Source organism: Galleria mellonella, unplaced genomic scaffold (assembly GCF_026898425.1).
Source record: "Galleria mellonella isolate WM207_F2 unplaced genomic scaffold, CSIRO_AGI_GalMel_v1 utg184, whole genome shotgun sequence".
NCBI classification, from domain to species: Eukaryota; Metazoa; Arthropoda; class Insecta; order Lepidoptera; family Pyralidae; genus Galleria; species Galleria mellonella.
Genome location: NW_026442025.1, coordinates 5,468,718 through 5,490,519, shown reverse-complemented (window position 1 = coordinate 5,490,519; position 21,802 = coordinate 5,468,718). Strand labels below are relative to the sequence as shown.

The following is a 21,802-nucleotide window of genomic DNA, read 5'->3' as shown; positions in this document are numbered from 1 at the left end:
ATTTAGACCAATAAAAAAAAGGTAGATGTTTAAAATAAAAATCGTTTATTTAACCTCCAAAATTGCATAATTCTTACCATATACAACAAATATAAAATCGTTAATTATTTTATCCAATATTCATTACCCATAATATGTAATTAGCTAAGACTATATAGATTGTCTTCATACAAAGGCTTCGAGAAAAGAGGGTCAACTTGTTCATACAATTTTGCATGATAAATAGTTATGAGTGATTCTTTTACAACTTCTATATTTATTTTGTCTTATAAATTCTGTACTCTTTTAATGCGCAAAAATTCATTTATTAAATAATTAAATATAGATACATTATGTGCATAAGTAAATACAGAACACTGATAAAAAAAAGGAGTCAGCTAATTTGACAGCTGACAAAAAGTTGACCCGTTATTAAGACTCGAAGCTCCATCTATATAATCTAAGGTATGTTATACAGTTGATTGTATATATATTTTTACATACACTTGTATATCAACAAAAACACGAAAGCAAAAATAGAAAAAAAAAGTATTTTGAAATATTTTAACTAAGTATTACTGGAATATTATAAAATACTATATATATTTATGATTATTATTTGAAAAGAGAAGCATTGATTTAATCTTTTTGCATTAGATTTTTAGAATGCAAAAAGTATAATTTTTTTTTACATCTATAATGTAAACGACAAATGACTTATTTACAATGTGACTATTACTATAAATTTATAATTGGAATTATGGATTAAGTATTATTTTAATACTTGAGCACACAATTTTTACTAATCATCATGTCGGCCTTTAACTGTCCACTGCTGAACATAAGTCTCTTCCTTCGGAGGGTTTTGACTGTAAGCGCAGTTAGACTATGGAGATGATTTAAGAGGGTCGCTGCTGTTTATCTCTCCACCATAAGCTCACTTAGTCGCCTCTACGACACTCACGGGTAAGGAAGGGGTGGACTATTCTATGCTGGGACTACACAGCCACTACTTACTTACTTACTAATACTAAAAAAGTGTTTATTACCTCTTCAAGCTTTTAGGACTCAATCAATCAACATGAAATCTAGCATAAATATACTATTTGGGATATAATGAACAAACACTAGTACAATACCATTTATGATTTGTTAGGATACAATACTTATGAGTCTGGACACAGCGAAAAGGTAACGTATTTTTACGCATTTTTACAGTACCTACCGCTCATTACAACCACATATTCACATAAATTTATATTTTTTTTACATAAAAAACAGTCTTAATTTTTATTTATATTTAATTGGGACCATACTTAAAGTAAGTCCTTTCAATTAAACAAAGAATTACGAAAATCAGCTTAGAAATATAAAAAAAAAACACGCTCAAACAATCCTTTACATACAGTATGTCAATTAAAATATCTCATTTCTTAAAACTGGTGTCAGTAAACTTGAATAGGGTTTAAAAAAAAATGATTTTTTCTTAGAACAATAATTTTTGTACCAACAAATACAAAAACAAAAGTACAACTGTATCAGTACCAACAGCGCTATACAGTACAATTTTTTACACAACTATTATTAAATGGTGCTGTTTATACAGATACATATTATTTTCGAGAATTTCAATTTATATTTTGGTAATTTTTTTTAATCGCTATTAATGAATACTAACACCACTATTAAGGAACAGATTACGTTAATTAACATACTGTATGCCCTCATCCACTTTGAAGTTGTTTAGAGAAGCAGCTAAGCGTGCCTGAACAGCAATACTTTTTATTTTTACTTAATCGCTTGACTGCACACTAACGCCATTATTCATAAAAACATCGATCGTTTAATCAATTTTTTAGCTATTGTTGAAATTGTTGATTTTTTTTAGTTTTTATGAATAAGAGGGTTAAATCAGTTCTAATTAGGCTTTAGCTAGTTATCTAGTTCCAACACGTGGTTTCCATATCAATGAGACGGTCCACCGACGGCGACCACGAGCTCGCGGATGAAGAACGTGTCGAAATTGAACTCGCATCATTTGTCCCACAGGCCCACCTCTTTCATTTTCGATTGGAAGTACTTCTCTAGGCCGTTCGCGCACCTGTTATAAATTTAATAAAGGAAATATTAATTAATATATTAATACGTAAACGGAATGAAAGAATGGATGGAAAGGAAGGAAACTAGCTAAATAATTAAAATAATTAGATGCAAAACCTGGAACTTAATATCCGGGAAAAAGCGTGCTCCTTAGGGGGAGCCACAATAAAAAATAAAAAAAAATATTAATACGAAGAGCATAGTCAGCATAGCCCTTTGCTAGGGCAGCACCGAGGTATAAGAGGCGCTATCAGTAAAGCAGTAAAGGATCGCATAAAATTCGTTATTTTGTCAGCAGTTCAGTAAAAGATGGCGATCATTTTTTTTTTTGTAGTTAGGACGAGGGGAGAGGCTTTGCCAGGTAAGACTGGACCTGAGTATAGTTTTTGCAATTAATAAGCATTTAAAATTGCCATAATTTACTACATAGTTAGTTACCTGTAATAATCTGTATCTGGTGAGTTGTACAGTCGACAGTTGGTGAATATACGCGTCATGTCGGCGATGAACAGCCGCTTGGACACGTAGTAGCGTGCCTTGAGGCGCTCACCCATCGTGCGGAGGTCTGCGAAAATCATTTGATTATGTTATTATTATAATTTAAGGTACATCTATTATAAAAACTTAATGTCGAGGCCATAAAGGAAAAACAAATAAAAAACTGTACATAGTTACATTTTAAATATTAATCTTTTTAATTCCATTATAACAAATAAGTTAAAAAATAATGCCTTAGATATATGATGCATTTCTACTAAATTATTATATGTACAGTTAAAATGTTAGCTTTTGACATTTAAATTACATATTCTGAATAATTATAATTATTATGTTCTAAATATAAATAAATGTCGGCCATGTGGTTTCGGGATAGAATGAGTCACTTCATCCTTTCCCGTGGGTATAGTAAGAGGCGACTAAGGGAATTTAAAGGTCGAGAGATGGACAGTAGCATGCCTCTTTAAACATCACCAAAACCTAACTCACCTGCCGAATTGGCACAACCCCCAATAGACCTTCCTTTATTAGCCTATATTCACCTTTGGAGAATGAATGGTTGATGTGAAAGGGATAATGATAAATATAAATAAATAAATATATCAACTTACCCATTGGGAATTTAATGTGATCATAGTAATCCGGTACCTCGGTCTTATCAACTGGTTTCAGGAACGGCCAAGCTGCTGCGTGATTTTTAACCTGTAACAAAAAGTTTATTGATTAAAATAAAATATTTACATAAATTTAGTTTCTTTGTCATATTAATATATCCTATCTATTTTATCTTCGTTTTATTTTTCACAACTTTTGGGCATTAGTAATCAATAAATTTTATCAAATGAAAGATTATTAAATTTAAGATTAGGATTTAAGAGAACTATTAAAAATTGTCTTTCCTCAAGTTATGTTACACATATTCATTTGTGCAATGAAATTGTATACAACTTTACATATTATTGTAGCACTTAAGGTTCAAAAATGTTTTTGCTTGATCTGTTTTAGAAAATCAAATGACACGTCTTCTCACTACATTGTTTTATTGTGAACTGAAGTAACAATTCCTTTTTACTAACTTATAAAACATTAGGCGACGGCGTGTAGTGTGTTTGTGTGCGTTAACTATGGGTGTATGGTATATCCGAATGGATTGGTGTGTGGACTGTATGTTAAGATTACTATATTTCTTTATTTATTTTTATAAACAATATACTGTAAATAGTTACAACACATATTATTAGTACTTATTTCTAGATAAATCAAAATGTTCAGTGATCATAGTTATTTATCTCAGAGACATGGTGCTTAAATGTCGAAAAAAGTCGTGGTCAAAAAGGTAAATTAGATTTGGTTTATTGAAATCCCAATATGTTTACTTTTTTTATTTTTAAACTTTACATTTACCAATTTATGTTTGTAATTCCTAAGATTACTAGTTAAACCTAATATTTACCTAACCGTATTTCTAAGTATGTATTTCTAAGTAAGAGAGCGGATGGTACATACTGCTTGAAGCACATTTCGCAGTGCGGCGAGGTCGGGCTCCGCGTCGGGCTCGAGGGCGCGGCCCGAGCCCGCGACACCGCCGCTCGAGCGCCAGCCCGTCTCGCGCAGCCCCGGGATGCTTTCTATAGGAATACTGCGTACCTATGGACAAAATCATACATTAAAAAAATATTTAAAACTAGCTGACCCAACACACGTCGTTCTGTTAATATTTATTGCCTAATTAACCAACTTAAACCGAATGCTAACTTAAACACTGTATGTACCGATTTACGCAGGCGAAGCCGCAGGAAATAGCTAGTTATAAAACAAAATTTAATTATATAAACATCAATTTTTGAATTATATAAATTAAATAACATATACGTACTCCTTCTTTAAAGCACGTCAATCCAGGGTGTATTTTTCTGACCTCCTTCTGTCTTATGTCAATTAGCTTCTTTACGATCTAAAACAAAGCAGTATAAGTGAGTATGGTATTGCAATATTATTGAAATTAGAAATACAAGAAGCGTTCAAAAGGTACCTCCTTCTGCTTTCGTATGACGGTGGTGAACTGCGTATATACTATTCGTGGGTTCAGTTCACAGTGCATGAGCGTAGCACCCTCGTAGTCCTTTATGTAGCCTTGATACATTGCACGCGGCAACTTGATATCTTTACTAAAGCCCTGTTTCTTAAAGTATCCTGCGGGGAACACATATAACGATTAAATAGATCTGATGACCTCGCTTCTTCTATGGGTATGTGGTGCCGAGGTTCCAGTGAGGGATTATAGGTAATGATGGAATCAGAACATTTGACGTATGATGTCGATTATATATAGCAATATCTATATATCGTCGTTATAATATGTATAAATTGAGTCAATTACGAATATATTAAATATCAGTCATCCAATATATAATTAAAATATATAAATATATATATTATAAATTTTACCAGAGGGAGACTTTGTACAAAAGTACGATTGCTTGGGTACTTCTATCCCATTCGTGTTTCTACCGTGAAGCAGTTGTGTTTGCATGGCTGTGTTTCGGTTTGAAGGGTGGGATATAGCGTGAATTTACTGGGTACAGAGGAATAACACCTGAGTCCTCAGGAATGGCAACGCATGGGGGGTATCATGGGCGAAACAGTATACTTTGTTATGTCCATGGTACTGCTTATGTGTATAAGCGACGGTTATCACTTTCCATCAGGTAGGCAGTTAGCTTGTTAGCCATTCTAAGTAGTATAATATATATATATATATATATATATATATATATATATATATATATGTCCCAACTGGTACGAGCAATATCCGAATGGATGGCGACCTTTTTTTCGCTATTATTGTCCAGTGAAGCTCAATATATAGATTTCGAAACTGTACCGATATTACCCATCTTATCAAGAACTAATCACGATGAATGCCCGAGGAACTTGACAGGATATATTACTAGAAATGGAACCACGGAACCACTAATTCCAATTATTAATAGTTTTTTTCCCGTATATTTTTGTGTATTAATTATAATGGTAAGTAAAGGTATATTATAAAGTTTTCGTTCTCATATATAGATGATTAATAAATAACGAAGGTTTATGATATCGTTCGTAGAAGGCGGTTACTTTTCTAGACAAATGACGAATTAGTACATGGATGAGAATCATTATAGACAGAGAAACTACGAGATAGAATGAGATAGCGACGTCCGATGTGTCATTCAAACTCATGAACTCGCTTGCAATAGTGTTAGACAAGTGCTCTAGGGGCCAAAAGCTTGTTTGTCATTTCAAGCTATATAAATAATACGTTTTATGGAATAGATCAACTCACCTATAGCAAATTCATCAGCGAACGTAAGGAAGTGCAGTATATTGGTCCGTATGTGGTAGTCCTTCAGATGGTTCATGAGGTGTGTGCCGTAGCCCTTAACTTGTTCATTGGACGTCACCGCACAGAATACTATCTCGCTGAAGCCCTGTGTATAGGAATAGAATAATAGGAGATTAAAGAAAAAATGGTTTTGCATCGATTAAAAAAAAAAGTTTCAATTACATTTCTTTTTATTTCTTGTACACGTGTAAAAAAAAAAAATCCGACACTGACGAGAATCCTCTACACAAGTAACAATTATTCGTCACATTGACGTAGATTTTCACCGACTGTAAAATAATTTAAAACTGATGTCTTATCCGGGTTGCAGTCATCATTTTGCTTCCTATTAAGGTAGAGTGATTTTAAGGTTTTTTTTTTCGAAAGAAAGGGTCGAGTCATGCTAACACGGTAATGTTAACAAAATTAGTAAAGGTCTATTTATATGCTATTTCTATTAACCTGAAACGCTGTTTATTAAATATAATTATTTTACAGAAGACATTATTACAGTACATAGTAGTTACGTTAATAAATCGTGTCCAATAACTGCAGTAGTCATATGAAATTAAATTAAAAACTACTTTTTTTTTATACAACTTAGAATGGCAAACAAGCTGACGGCCCACCTGATGGAAAGTGGTAACCGTCGCCTATAGACATGAGCAGTACCATGGACATAACAGAGTATACTGTTTCGCCTATGATACCCCCCATGCGTTGTAGTTCCTGAGGACTCAGGTGTTATTCCTCTGTATCTAGTAAATACACGCCATATCCCACCCTTCAAACCGAAACACAGCCATGCAAACACAACTGCTTCACGATTGAAACACCAATGGGACAGAGGTACCCAAGCAATCGACTTTTATACAGTCTCCCTAAAAATATGTTATCATAGAATCTCACTGACTCTCATAAGATTATTTGAATTGATAACACAAGAAAATATGAACTCACCTGTGCTCGGAATGTTCTGAAACAGATGCCACCTATTGGTCTGCCCTCTTTAATCAGCGCCAATGTTTTGTGTTTACTGAAATTGTTTAAAGGTCATTATAATGTTTTTACTACTTATATAAACATTCCAAAAATGGTATTTTTATGGATTAATAGAGTTTGGTAATAATAGAGATTTTTGACAAATTTTATTAATCGTTTTAATACCTAATAGTGGTTGAAATTCAGTGTTGTCATTTATTTATTTGGTTTGTATTTTAATCTAGTATGTGTGTTCACTAATGTTATGAATAATTAAATTTGGTATAATAATATTTGACACCTGCCCACCACCATTATTACCTTTATCGTGAACGCATTGTTACAAATTTATAGTAATTTTTTTTATACAACTCAGAATGGCAAATAAGCTAACTACCCACCTGATGGAAAGTGGTAACCGTCGCCTATAGACATGAGCGGTACCATGGACATAACAGAGTATACTGTTTCGCCCATGATATCTCCTATGCGTTGCCATTCCTGAGGACTTAGGTGTTATACCTCTGTACCCAGTAAATTTACGCCATATCCCATCCTTTAAACCGAAACACAGCCATGCAAACACAAACACAACTGCTTCGCGGTAGAAACACGAATGGGACAGAGGTATCCAAGCAATCGACTTTTGTACAAAGTCTCCCTCTGGTGAGTGAACGAACGAAATATTTGACAGAATGATATTTGGGAACAGGATTGTTTTTGTTTTTTAATGGGTTATGTAAATGGAATAGTACACCCGCTTAAGCTAATTTGTATATAAGGCTAAACGCCATTGGAGGATGATTTGAGATCAACGGACCCATCACGGCGAATTAAAGAGGAATTTACCACGATGACTTCTAGAGGGAACTGAATAGGTAGGGGCCGATGTGACAAAGGAATTTAGTTACTGTAAAATTGAGCAAGAAAGTGAGCTTGTTTGTTACCTCATAGCGGCTTAAAGGCTTAACAGATTACTATGAAATTTGGAATGGGAAAGGATATTGGCTATTTTTTTTATATCGGTTAGTAAATATATCCCGGTCTGGACGAAGTCGCGGGTAAAAGTTAGTAAAATTATAAGAGTCTAATCAACTGTCAAGTTCCCTTAGTTCGTAATTGCATTAAAAATTTTTAAGAGGCATAATATATAATTACATTACTCACGGGTCAAAAACCAACTGCGATATATACTCTTTTGTCATTTCAGGTAACTGATGCGAGAAAACATTATGGAGACCTGGAAGAATTGTATGCTTAGTTATTACTGTTATATTTAGTAATAAAAAAAACATTGATTTTCTTGGTTTTAAATAGAGACTAGATAGATATAGAGAGAGCATTGGGTTCTTCAAAACGGGAGTAAAGAGCTTTCTTCATGGACGGTAACTCGCGCGTAATACTTCTGGTATTGCAGGCGTTCATAGGTTAACCGCTTACCATCAGATGGGCCGTATACTTGTTTGTCACCTCAGTGGTATAAAAAAATGGTTTGCGCAAAAGGAAATTTTTCCACAATCTTTCGAGTAAAAATAATAATAATATACATATATATTAGTTAAGTTAAGAACTATAAAATCTGTTGTCCATCATTAAAACGTCATAAGTATTAGCTAACCCATATTTACAGTACAATAAAGAATTTAAAGAATTACCTATAAGCCACAGCATGGTCTGTTTGTTGACAGGTCCAGTTAGGGAGTTGCCTATAACGTGAAATTCAATTAACTTCCGTTGTTCCTCGGACTTGGCCGCTTCGTCGCGCGGCGCTTGCATTTGAAATAGTGCCTGAAAAACAATTGCTAGTTGTACTAGAGGAATATTTTATAAAAGGACCTTGTGTCCCACGTATGTTACTGTACCCAACCAGCTTTGCTTGAGGCTGTTTCGGTTTTTGATGTTTGCAATCATCATCGTCATCATCATCATCATCAGCAGCATACCAGCCGTTAACCGTCCACTACTAAATATAGGCCTCTCTCATATAGAGGGGTTGTCAGTAGTTGCCAACGCTTGATTGGCAGGTTTTGAAGGAGCAGTTGTCAGTATTTGCCAACGTTTAATAGGCGGGCTTTGGATATGTATTAAGAGGGACACTGGCTGCCCATCCCTCGGCCATTAAGTTGCCTTAGTCGCTTCTTGGTTGAAATAATAAAGAATAGAAGAGGCAAAATGCTGGGCCACCTTATACGACATGACGATTTTTTTAAGAGCATAGTAGAAGGAAAGATAGAGGGCAAAAGAGGAAGAGGAAGACCGAGGATTAATTACATGGGACAGATAAAGGAAACACTAGGCGTCATGTCGTATAGGGAGATAAAGGATATGGCCTGGGATAGAGCTGGCTGGAAGAAGATGCATGAATTAGTTGCACCGACAAGAGGAAACTCTTAAATGAAAAGAAGAGTCGCTTCTTACAACACCCACGGGAAAGTAAGGAGTGCATTCTATGCCGAGATTACACGGCAATAAAGTTTAGAATATATGGTAGCAGTAAAATTTTCATAACACCTGAACTTCAGTAATAGAATGCTTGAGATTATGGTGTCCGCGACTACAGGCGACGGTTACTACTTCCCATGAGGTGGGCCGTCAGCTTGTTTGCCATTCTATGTTGCACGAAAAAGTTAATAATTTCTGGTAATATTTTCATTAGCTTAATGTTAACTTTTGTCGATTTACCAAATGATTAATATCATATACAAAAATACAAAATACTACAATAAGGTTTGCCATTACTTAAAAATTAATATAATACTAATAAAATAGTTTGTTAATAAATTAATTTAATAAAATACTAATCCTTACTAATGTTTTTTATTAATGCGTGATAAAGAAATAATAACCCCGCCTGCACTATCCCTATACATTGACGGGGCACCAAAGAAGGATGATAGGTGAGGATGCAGCAGGTCAGTTAGCCCATTGTGACGAATTCAACAATAAATAAATCACAATTGTTTTCAGGGGGAACTGCGAGGAGGTCAATCTGATAGGGTTTATTGCTAGCAATGAGGTTGCTAATCCCCATTACTCACAATCCTTTCCTCCTCCCCCTCACTAATGATACTGTGTTTCAGATGCAGAAGAACATGGGTTACTCTTTCAGTCGATCAATATATTCTGATTCCAACCTGACCTGACCGAAGTTGTGGGATAAAACTAGTTACCAATATTTTTTTCTAGCATGCTTTTGGAAGTTTACAATGTGTGTGAGTGACAATGGGAATGCTCACATCAGGTCCGCACATGTAGTTGGGATCGTTGATGGTGGCGACAATGTCGGCCACTGTGCGATCCCCCACGTCATCCCCGATAACTTCGCCGCGCCGCCGCTTGGCGTTCACAGCGCCATCTTCCGATCGACCGTCGGCGCCGCGTTTCAGTCCTCCTTCTTGTTTTACTGTACCTATTAAAAACAAATTACATTTAATTATCGATATAATAAAAAAACAAGTTCTATCGCGAACTGTAACATAATTAATAACATTCATAATTATAATATATAATTTTAATGCAGGTGACCACTTTCTATAAGGCGGGCCGTCAGCTTCGCCATTCAAATTGTTATCAGAAATAAAATTCAAAACATTTGAAGTGAAAAAAGGATAATTAGGGTTCCCAAAACAGAATCCCAGCCAAAATCTCTAAATTGTCAAATTTACATTTTGGATCATTTAAGAGATGATTGTCACTTGCTTTTGACCTAGTAAGCATATAATGACACCGTCTAGTAAACAATGTCAGAAGTCTCGTGTACAACTAAGGAGGCCTAGGTCTTGATAAAAGTGGGCGATACAGTTACACGAAGACTAGTAGTAATAATCCGGTCACGCCGACGAAGTTGGTAAAGTGGGTAAAGACTAAATAGTTAGTTTGGACACATTCTACAGCTCGCCATCGATTTCACCTTTAGGGAGTTCACCTTTATATCTTAGAGCCTAGATGGTCGCATACAGCGCGACCTCCTACGAACGCTCAGGTTATGGAATGAGGTTTTCCAAGAGACTACAGCATGGGGTTCTAAAAAAAGGGATAAAATGATTCCTTCAGGGTCGACAACGCGCACGTAATGCGTACGCCTGGTATTGCAGGCGTTCATAGGCTACGGTAACCGTTCACCATCAATTGGGCCGTTTGCTTGTTTGCCACCTCAATAGTATAAAAAAAAGTTACAAATAAACAAAATAAATTTGTAATGTAATTAAAAAAAAAAGTAAATACCTGATGACAAAGACACGGTGGTGAAGCCATCTTTGCTATCGCCACTGGCCGTTACGCGCTCAAATTCCCCACGCCGACCAGCTGTGGGATTAACACGCGTGTCATGACATGACATTGCCCATAGGCAATATTATGGGAATAAGCATACGGTCCGCCTGAAGGTAAGTGGTCACCGCAGCCCGTGTAATCGCATGCAATATCAGAGGTATTGTTTGCGCTTCGCTAACCTTTATAAGACGAGTCACAGTATCGAGTAACTTCACTGGAATACGGAATAAAATTGAAATCCTTAGCATCCTATTAAGAAGTATTTATGTTTTATTATATTATTTTTATTAATTTTTTTTTAGCGGCCCGTCCCGGCGTGGACATTTTTACATTTTAAAAAGTGGCCATTAAGACTGCACACGCGACGGAAGCTTAAAAATGGAGTAAATTTACCCGTTTTCCCAACATTTCTCTTCACTGCTCTGCTCCTATTGATCGTAGCGTGATGAAAAGTATACTGTAACCTGCCCAGGAGTATGAAGAATAATTGTACCAAGTTTCGTTAAAATCCGTCGAGTACTTTTTGTTTCTATAACGAACATACAGACAGACAGACAAAAATTTTACTGATTGCATTTTTGGCATCATTATCGATCACTAATCACCCCCTGATAATTATTTTGGAAATATATTTCATGTACAGAATCCTACAGATTTATTATAAGTATAGAAGCATGAGTGTTTTTTTTATTACATACACTTCTTGCGCCAAATAGCTACCGTCTTTTTTCTTTTCTCCTCTCTCCAAAGATTACTGGAAGAGATTGCTTTAGTGATAAGACCGCCTTTTGTACTTTAAGTGTAATATATATTTTTTGTATTTTTTTTACACCACGAAGGTGGCTATACAAGCATACAACTCGCCCGATGATAAACGATCACTGTAGCCTATAGACGTCTGCAATACTAGGGATGTCACGTACGCGTTGCCAATCCTGAAGAAAACTCAATACTCTTTTTGAAGAACCTCATACTGTATATAGATAAATAGACAGATACTCTTGTTTCCTTCAAAAGATTACAATAATAAATTTATTATAGATACAAACAATTACGAGAAATGATCATAGTAAGAAAATAATGGGCGACCTTGTCGCTAAAAACGATCTCTTCCTGGCAACCTTTGGATGGAGAAGAGTAATTATAAACAGTTCGATCGAAGCTATGGTGAAAATATCGCTCAGTAGTCACTAGGGAATACTTCGACAGGGAGTTCATTCCACAGCCTAAGAAGTCGCGGGAGAAAATTCCTTTCGAACAGCATTATTCTTTAAGTAGTGCAATGAAAATAAATAAATAAATATTCTACAAATGAAACTAAACATTTTTCCCCAAGAAACAGGACATAAAAAACACCTATACTAAATTTCATAACTGGGATTCATTGTATAGGGATAGAAGGTTTCCAATTTTTATAATTTGGTAATAATATAAGTCTCTGTCAAAAAACACTCTTAAAAGGACACTAATAATTTCGTTTAAGTCTTGTACATCACCTTTTTTACTGTGATACTGGACTCATATTCTGTGAAATGCAATTTCTGGCTAAATAATTAGGTACAGTTATGTATTCCACTTACTTCCTTTGTTCTCTAATATGGCTTGAAGGTGAGTGGGCGGCACTTGTTTGTAGTCTGGGTCCCAGATTGGCGAGTTGGCGCTGAAGATTTCGTCTTCGAGCAACGCCAGGAAGCGGGGGAAATGTGTGAGAACCAGTACCTGTATTGCACAATGACATTTGATTATACCGCAACTGATTGATCAATGATTGCCCACAACATCAAAAGTTATAATATGACCTTTTTTATTATTATCATTCCATCACCCGTTAAGTGTCTACTGCTGAACAGACCTTCCCACATTGGAGTATTTTGCCAGTAGTTGCTACGTTTGGCAAGCAGGTTGGCAATCGCAATTAGGCTTTGTTAATGTTTTAAGAGGGACTTAGTTGCCCATTCCTCGATCACTAAGCTCCCACAATCGCCTGCTACGACACTCAGGAGAAAGGAACGGGTATTTTTTGGTGGATGAAAATGGAATTGTAACCCCGCCTGCGCTAATGGGATACGCTGGCGGAGCATCAGTGAAGGGTGATCGATGAGAATGAAAACAGGCCAGTTAGCCCATCATGATAAATTGATCCGGAATTGACCATGATAGTTTCCAGGGGGAACGACGAGGAGGTCGACCTGGTTGGGTATATTGCTAGCAATGGGATTTTTAGTCTCCATTACGAAAAATCCCTTTACCCCGAAAGGAACGGGTTACCCATTCTATGCCGGTAACACACGACATGATACGATCTAATAATATAACATTTTATTATGCATAAAATAAACCATTTTAGGTCAAACCTATCCAAAAAGTAGTGTCGAAATTACAACCTCCTTCTAATTAAAGTCGGTTCAAAGATATTTAATAAAGAACCTCATTATTTCGTCGTCATGTAACATAGGTTTTGCAAATAAGTCAAAATTTTATTATTATCATTATCAACAAAATAATAAGATTTCCAAAATGTTGGTTTAATACCGAATATTTCCATGTTATCTAATTATCTCTTATTTTCATTTTTTTTTCAATTCAAATGCTTCTGTATTCAAATAGATTTGTTAACAAGCACTTTTAAATTGTCATTCCCTTTTAAATCTCTGGTAATATTAAATGCACTATTATACTTTTTCTTAATATTAAAAACGAGAGGGAGACTTTGTACAAAAGTCGATTGCTTTGGTACCTCTGTCCCATCCGTGTTTCTACCGTGAAGCAGTTGTGTTTGCATGGTTGCGTTTCGGTTTGAAGGGTGGGATATAGGGAAGAGGCGTGAATTTACAGGGTACAGAGGAATAACATCTGAGTCCTCAGGACTGGCAATGCATGGGGGGTACCATGGGCAAAACAGTACACTCTGTTATGTCCATGATACTGCTCATGTCTATAGGCGACGGTTACCACCTTCCATCAGGTGGGCCGTCAGCTTGTTTGTTATTTTAAGTTGTATAAAAAAAAACGAATTCAATAACATTGTGATCTGAGATATAAGAAAGAATAAATAATAATATCTAACAAGAAATACATACTCGTTTCTCTGGTGGCATCCGATCCCGTTCAGAGTGACACTTGTCCATGAGCTGCCTGCAGACAGACTTGAAGACCGCTCGGAGGAGAGTCCGCCCGAACACGAGGGAGGTTTCATAGTGAGGTAGGGAGTCACAGAACGCTGGCACGTGGCAGAACACCAGCCATCTGGTGACAATTGGTATATCATTATTTTCGAGACAGGACTACTTAAAAGATTGTGTATTCCTGAAGACTAAGGTAAATTAATTTATTATAAGCAATTGTATTAAAGAAGTAGGCACTGAATTTAAATCGAAATAAAAAAAAAAATGCCATAAATACCTTGTGTAATTAATTTGATATGCAGATATATCCTCTGGATTAGAGACTTGCTGTAATACAAATATAAAGGTTAGTCTCAATTGTATTAAAAAAATCAAAGTTCTTTAAAGTTATTCACAAGTTTGTGGTCCATAAAAAAAAAAGATTTAATTTTTGGCAAAACCAGTTATGTTAATTTCAAAACTAAACTACTAAAGCTGTACGGTTAATTACCCTTGTACATTCTACAGATTTCTTTCAGCTTCTCAAAGGTTGACTTTATGGGATAAGTCCGCAATAGTATATCAAATTTTTTAATGTATTCAGAATGAATTATGTACAATTAAGATTTTACAATACAATACTAAACTGATTACGATCAAATAAAAAAGAATTTCCCAAATCGGTTTATAAGTGATAAAGTTATGAAATAACATCTACGTGTTTGTTTTGTAGATAAGATATTACACTAATTTCGAAAATTATAGATATATTAAAAGTAATTCATATGAAGAGAGACAAATACAATAAATTTGTAAATGTATGGTATCTTACATAGTTTACGCAAAATTGTTTATTTCTTGTAAATTTTTACTAATATTATAAATGAAGCGAGTCTGTTTGTTTGTCACCTCTTAGCATCTTAACTACTGAACTAATTATTACGAAATTTCATATACCCATACAACCCGAACAATGAATATATCAAAACCATGTGGACGAAATCGCGAGTAAAAGTTAGTATAATATATTAGTAAACAGCTTACCAATTTCCTTACACTCGGAGTCTCGAAATTCCAGTGGTTAAAACAATGTAGGAACATTTTTGCTAGATCATACATGGTTTGCCATTCACGTTGCGGTAGTGCTTGGAACTTATACAATACGAAGTTGGTGATGGCCTTCGCGATCGAGGGTCGCTCGAATGGCGGCTGGCCTAGTGGACCCTCGATACGAGGCTGACTGCGGGTCAGGATACATTTCCGTAGAAGCTGAATGACAGAATTAGGTAAATTTTTATAGAATTTACATCAGAAGAAAATTATAGTCCAATCTTATTTTGCCACACTGTAGGCATGTAAATATCAAAGCCTGTATTGGGGGAAGGAATAGTCAGTGGTAGGGATTAGCGGTGCTCATGCCCCTCAAATATTGCGCTTAAATTAATAATTAATACACCATGTAACCCCCATCCAATATCCAATAGAGTGATGCCTTGAATACTGTATCGTAAATTATTAAAAAAATCTAATAATAAACTGTTTGGGCGATCTAAATGTGGTCCTTTCTGGAAGTCATCAGAGTTAAATTCGTATGATTACATTATGAACTGACCTCCTTTTTCCATCCTACTCCATCGTTCTATACTGGTAATCCATCATCGTAAACCAATAGCAAAGACTGATGAGTTTACAATTACATTATCATTCCATTAAAAAAAATACTATTATTATTTTTATATCTATTTAAGGTTATATTGTGGTTATTATTCTAATACAGATAAAAGTATGCCATATTTATTTTAAATGAAAATGGCATGCGTAAAACATGTTACTAAAGGTTAGATAACCTAACAAAAGTATGTTCATTTATTTAGTTACAGTAATATAAACTTGAGTAATAAAAATAATAATATATTAGTTGACAAATATTAAATTAGTAGCGGGTGTATTAACTTATATGTCAGACAACTTGGAGACTATCTTTGTTAGTACTTAATTACAAATAATGATCTAGTCCTCTGGGCAAGAATTCACAATAGAGGACTATATAATTTATTTACAAATATATTCAGGATACTGTTGCTATTCCCATGTATTCTATGTAAAAACGAAGCTGTCTTCTTATGCCAGAAGGCGTTAAAACTATCTGTACTTCAGCAAACGTCGCTGAGGCACTACAAGAACGTGTTATTAAAGTGGAAACGCAAGACGTTGTACACCCTCAGCTATACTATAGCCACAGACTCCTTGAGTATAAAAATGTACAATATGCTTTAAATAGTGTTATTTTCAAACATTACATAAGAAACTTATACACTTGAAATATAAAAAATAGTGTAGATACCAGCAAGCAATTTGAAAATAATCTAATACAAAGTCTTCACTATTTCTACTTGACATGATAGATTGTTCAAATTTTTTGTTGTAAAATATTGTAATATCTGACGTATATTCACCTTAAACAGGTAATAGTAAACTCTTTTAGTATCATGATCGTCTTCTCTGTGCATTGACATGAAAATGTTTTCCACGTCGACAACTGCCCCCAGCAGTCTATTCACTTCATTGACCGATAGACCTTGCAGTTGTGTTACATGATTTTCTGCAAAAAATATCATCAATTAGAAAACACTTTACAATCTGTGAATGTTGGAGGGAAAGGAATTATTAGTAATGGGGTCGAATAGCCCCATTGCTAGCAATGTACCTTGTCAGGGCGACTTCCACGCGGCTTCACATGGAAACCATCATGGTTAATTTTTGTTGAATTCATCATAATGAGCCAACTGACCTGTACCATTCTCACCTATCATATTTCACTGATGCTTTGCAAGCCGGCCTAGTTATTTCATTTTCACCCATTAATAAACCCATGGATATTTTATTGCTTGTGGTGTCATTAGATAAGAGGTAGATTCAGTCTGTTATTACAATACTGTCTCAGTAGTTTAACATGGGGTATTATTTCTATAATGCACGAAGTATTGTAATTTTGTTTTTTTAGTCGTTTGTTACGACATCTATTATAGTGTATTTATTTTGGGGACTAAACATGACGAAGGTTCAAATAATAGGTGTTAAGATTAACACATGAATATAAAGTGTATTTGAAATGATAATGTATTGTCACATTCACTTCCTCATTTTTTAGGAGGCTTTATAGACCAAGTAATAAATCATAGTAAAATTTACTCAGTTTAACCTACTAATGTAAATATTTATTAGTCTTTAATTATTTAATATATTAAAAGATGTAAATATATGTCCATTAATGTTACATCCTTGGCATAAGAAGCGTATTAAACTCGGCGAGTTAGGAAAATTCTAATAATTCATGTAAAATGGCCGTTTTAAGTCCCAGGATTCTATTGTGAATTACAAAGTAGCCAGTTTAAGCTTCCTCACCCAATATGTGACCACAGTGACGGCATGGGTCGTTGAAGGTGGCTAGAGGTTGGTTGTCTGCTCGTGCATTTCCTTTGATTGCCTGCTGGGGTACAGGCGTCTTCCATCCATTGCAGGTACAGTCGGGTGTCTAAAAAATTATCATACATACATATAGTTTTATTAAATTATGTTTAATTTTTCTAATGAAACCAAACTTATCTGTTTCTCACTTAAGATTTTTGACATATCACACTGATATAATTATCATGCTATTATTGGCTATCTTATTAAAACTTGACCCCGTGTGTATATTATACCACTTTGGCCAAAAATAAATATGAATATTTGTTTTTGTCCAAAGTGGCATAATATTATAGATGTTTGGGTGTTATTGGTTTGAATGAATTAATGATAACTTTATTTACTTGAATACAGGTAACATTAGAAGTATTTGAGTTGATTTGCTACTTAATTATGCTTAAATATTTTATCTTTAAAACTTATGTACATTTTTAATACAATGTCCATATACATACACAACAAGAATTTAACAAACTTAAACTGTTGCGAGCAGCAGCCATTAGTGCGAGGTGAGAGGCTGTGATACAAAGCACCCTAAAGAAGCCTCCAAAGAAAACTTCCAGATAAAGTCCCAACAATTGTTAGAAAGGACAAACACAGTAAGTTCGTTAAATTCACATTGTGTATGTATATAAACACAATGCTTAAATAGTTAAATGAATTTGAACTAATGGTATGCAGAGGCATCGAATTCAGAATAGAGAAAAGGTAAAGCAGATATAAGACACCAGCAAAGCCACATGCTAGAGCTAATTCTTCATCATCATATAATATCAGTCTTTAACTGTCCACTGCTAGACACAAGCCTCTTCCTTGGGGGGGTTATGACAATAGTTGCCACGCTTGGCAGACTGGCAACCGCAGTTGAGCTTGGTAGATGTTTTAAGAGAGATACTGCTGCCCATCTCTCGCCCTGACTTTACTATTTTACCTAGTTCTAGTATAGCCTTGTCTATTTAAAAAAGGTAATATTAGACAAATCATTCAATATTACTATTATAGTTAGGATTATAATGAAATATTATTATATTACAGACAAATAATTATATACTAAATTTTCAGTTATTTAGAAATCTAGACAAAACTCACCTGGCAAGCAGAGTATATAGCTAGTTTAAGAAGTTTTTTGTTGTGTGGCCAGTTGAATACTTGTTGCTTGCGTTGCTGTATGCGCTGTAAATTAGACTGTCTCGATGCCTGGCCCTCAGTACCAGTGGGGGTTGTGGCACTGCTGGATCCTGCCTCATCAGTGTTGGCACTGGATGTGGCTGTGACAAGATTATTCTTAATAATATTATGTGAAAAAGATTTTGAAAAAGAAGTTCTATCTCTTGGCATTTTAATTAACCACATCTTGATAGGTTATATATAAATAGTATTTGGGTCGAGAAGGAAATGTGTTACTTTTTATGTAAATTAAGTAACTTATTCAGTGGTACTAAAGGGTGACGTGTAATTGATACAGACAGATGTAAGCACATCAGCTAGAATGAATGCATTTGCTTGCAAGAGTTACTAGTGAATTTGTAATAAATAGGGGAGTTATTAGGAATATAACAAAAGTGAAGATAATTGGAGATATGTCATTAAATCTGTCATTATGGCATAAAATGTGCCATATGGCATAAAATATGCCATATGGCATTAAGTTCGCCATTTGTACAAAGTTTTGTGCAATAAAGAATAAATAAATCATAGTTAGGTTAGATTAGTCCGGCTAGCTGATGGGTAATTAATTTTAATTTCAATACACTTGGAAAAATATAAATACCTAGTTGAAAATATTAGCAAAGGTATAGTTAATCAAAATAATCAATTACTACATTAGTTTCGAAATACATACAGATATTTCAAATAAAACGCGCAGTAAACTCAGTTTTCTTTTTAAAAAGAAGTAAATATAAAACAAGAACAATGTGTATTTTAATGTTTTAGTTTTGGTTTTCAAATTATAGCGCCAAATTTCTAGTCATAACATCTGGCGTCATCAAACAGCTGTTTATAATTTATAGTAAATCTTAACTTTATAAATATTCGCATTATAAGCATCCGTAAACATTTATTTTTAATAGAGTGGTACTTATTTTTAATTTGTTTATTTACCTTCATGACCGTGCGTTTGGGACGAATCAGCTTCGTTACTTGTCATAGTGATATCATTTATATCTTCACTCATCTCACGGCAAATATAGTATTTATTTAGTTGCCGTAACAGTTTATAGTAATTATAATTAAGTTCGGAACTTTTTAAAAATACATTAGCACAACATATTTATTATATTCATGACAATTTTTTTTATAAAAATGCCACAACTGTAAAACAGATAAAATATAGAGCGTCGTCCAGTGTTGCCAATGTCCGATAATCAAAAGTAACCTGAGACTGCTTTAAAGGATTTATTTTAACCACAAAAGTAACGCATTCTAATGATTGTTATCAAAGTAACGCAATTTTTTTACATTAATCAATGACAATTATTAATTTGATCGATTATCGATTGGTGTTGTTAATAATTTATATTAATAATTCATTATTAAAAAATTAGTGGTCAGATAATAATAATAAATCATTCAGCTACAAAACAACAATATTAATTACAATTTTATACATTAAAATAATAATTATGTGGTAGCAGCTGAAATGGTCCCCACTCAGCGTTAGCTGCAGCGAGGTGCTACAGCGCTGATTTACAGTGTGGCCACCATTCGATAAGTAGCACTCGAAAAATAGGATTAAATTTATAATACACTGGACCCTATAAAAAATATCAACATTATATATGAATATAACAATATATTATTTATTGTAGAACATATATAAGGTATAATGAAGATATATAAAATAATTATGTATATTAAATAATGTTATTTAAATAATTGTATACTCTAAGTATGCATGCATCAGTTATAATTTATCTGCCAAATTTACAGTTTTTGTACTTGAATCATATGTGTTTTAAACGATATTTAAAACTGAAATGAACCTGACAACTCGTTTTTGTCATTTCGTGGCAGAATATTTAAAACTTCCACAAAATGCTACAGTCTCAGATGGACTGAGAAAGTGAATTACTAATAAATATGAAAATGAAAAATGAAATTTTCTCAATGAAACATTTTTTATACTAATAATAATAATAAGAGAAATAAAACTGTAGTAATAATACCAACCAATCGCAACACGCAAACCTGAACAAGCTGACTTCCGAAAGGGCTTTAACACATATGCACTACGGTAGATTTTACAGAAGACCGAAGACTATAATCTGCTACTATGTCTTTCTTTAATGATTCGATCGAAACATGGACGGTACTATATTCCCTCTAGTGGTATTAGATTTACTATAGATATATCGAAGTGTTGAAGTGTATGTCCAATAAGGCTACGACGTCTGTCCGAATACAGAGTCAAAGTACAGAACCCATTCTAATGCAGAAAGGTGACGTTATAATGACGAAACTTTTCACACCTGCATTGGAAGATGTTTTCTAATTTCTGGACTGAAAAAAGAAATTCGGTATGAACCACAATGGCAAATACATCATTTACTTTTTATTTATTGATCTCAACTTCAATTTATTGATGGCATTACTATGCCATCAATAAATTGAATCCTGTCCTCCTCTCCTCCTTTCCTGTCCAGATTTCTAAAAACGTTGTCCAATGCAGCTGTGAAGAATTTCGGGGATATGACGTCACCCTGTCTTACACCTTTCTGCGTTGAGATGGGTTTTGTACTCTGCTTCTGTTCTAGGACAGACATTGTAGTCTTACTGTACATACACTTCAACACTTCGATACACTTATAGTTAATCTCGACCGAATCAAAGGCTTTTTCATAGTTCACAAATACCAGACATAGAGGGAGATTATATTCTTCCGTCTTCTGTATAATCTGCTGTAGTGTATATATCATATATAGTCTATGGTGCTGAAGCCTTTTTAGAAGCCAGCTTGTCTCGCCGGCTGTATGTTATCGAGTTTGTGCGTAAGATAATTGGTCAAGACTCTAAAACAGTACGTAGACGC

The 21,802-nt window shown here is 34.5% G+C and overlaps 1 protein-coding gene across 2 annotated transcripts; it reads right to left on the bottom strand.

The window, feature by feature from the left end:
* Positions 1-28: 28 nt before the first annotated feature.
* On the bottom strand, positions 29-20,113 carry LOC113512030 (histone acetyltransferase KAT2A). Of its 2 annotated transcripts, XM_052893964.1 has the most exons (20): positions 19,876-20,113; positions 18,862-19,040; positions 17,710-17,839; positions 16,761-16,906; positions 15,349-15,573; positions 14,603-14,652; positions 14,281-14,446; positions 12,781-12,919; positions 11,153-11,233; positions 10,165-10,337; positions 8,584-8,716; positions 8,096-8,168; positions 6,908-6,983; positions 5,909-6,053; positions 4,610-4,770; positions 4,454-4,531; positions 4,084-4,224; positions 3,189-3,279; positions 2,518-2,644; positions 29-2,080 (listed from the first exon to the last, which is right to left on the bottom strand). In XM_052893964.1, exons 1-20 carry the CDS (start codon positions 19,946-19,948, stop codon positions 2,014-2,016), a joined length of 2,454 nt encoding a protein of 817 aa, XP_052749924.1. In that variant the 5' UTR covers positions 19,949-20,113; the 3' UTR covers positions 29-2,013. The 2 variants fall into 2 exon arrangements, with proteins under 2 accessions (XP_052749924.1, XP_052749925.1); XM_052893965.1 differs by lacking the exon at positions 11,153-11,233 and having other exon boundaries at positions 19,876-20,112.
* Between the last annotated feature and the right edge of the window lie 1,689 nt (positions 20,114-21,802).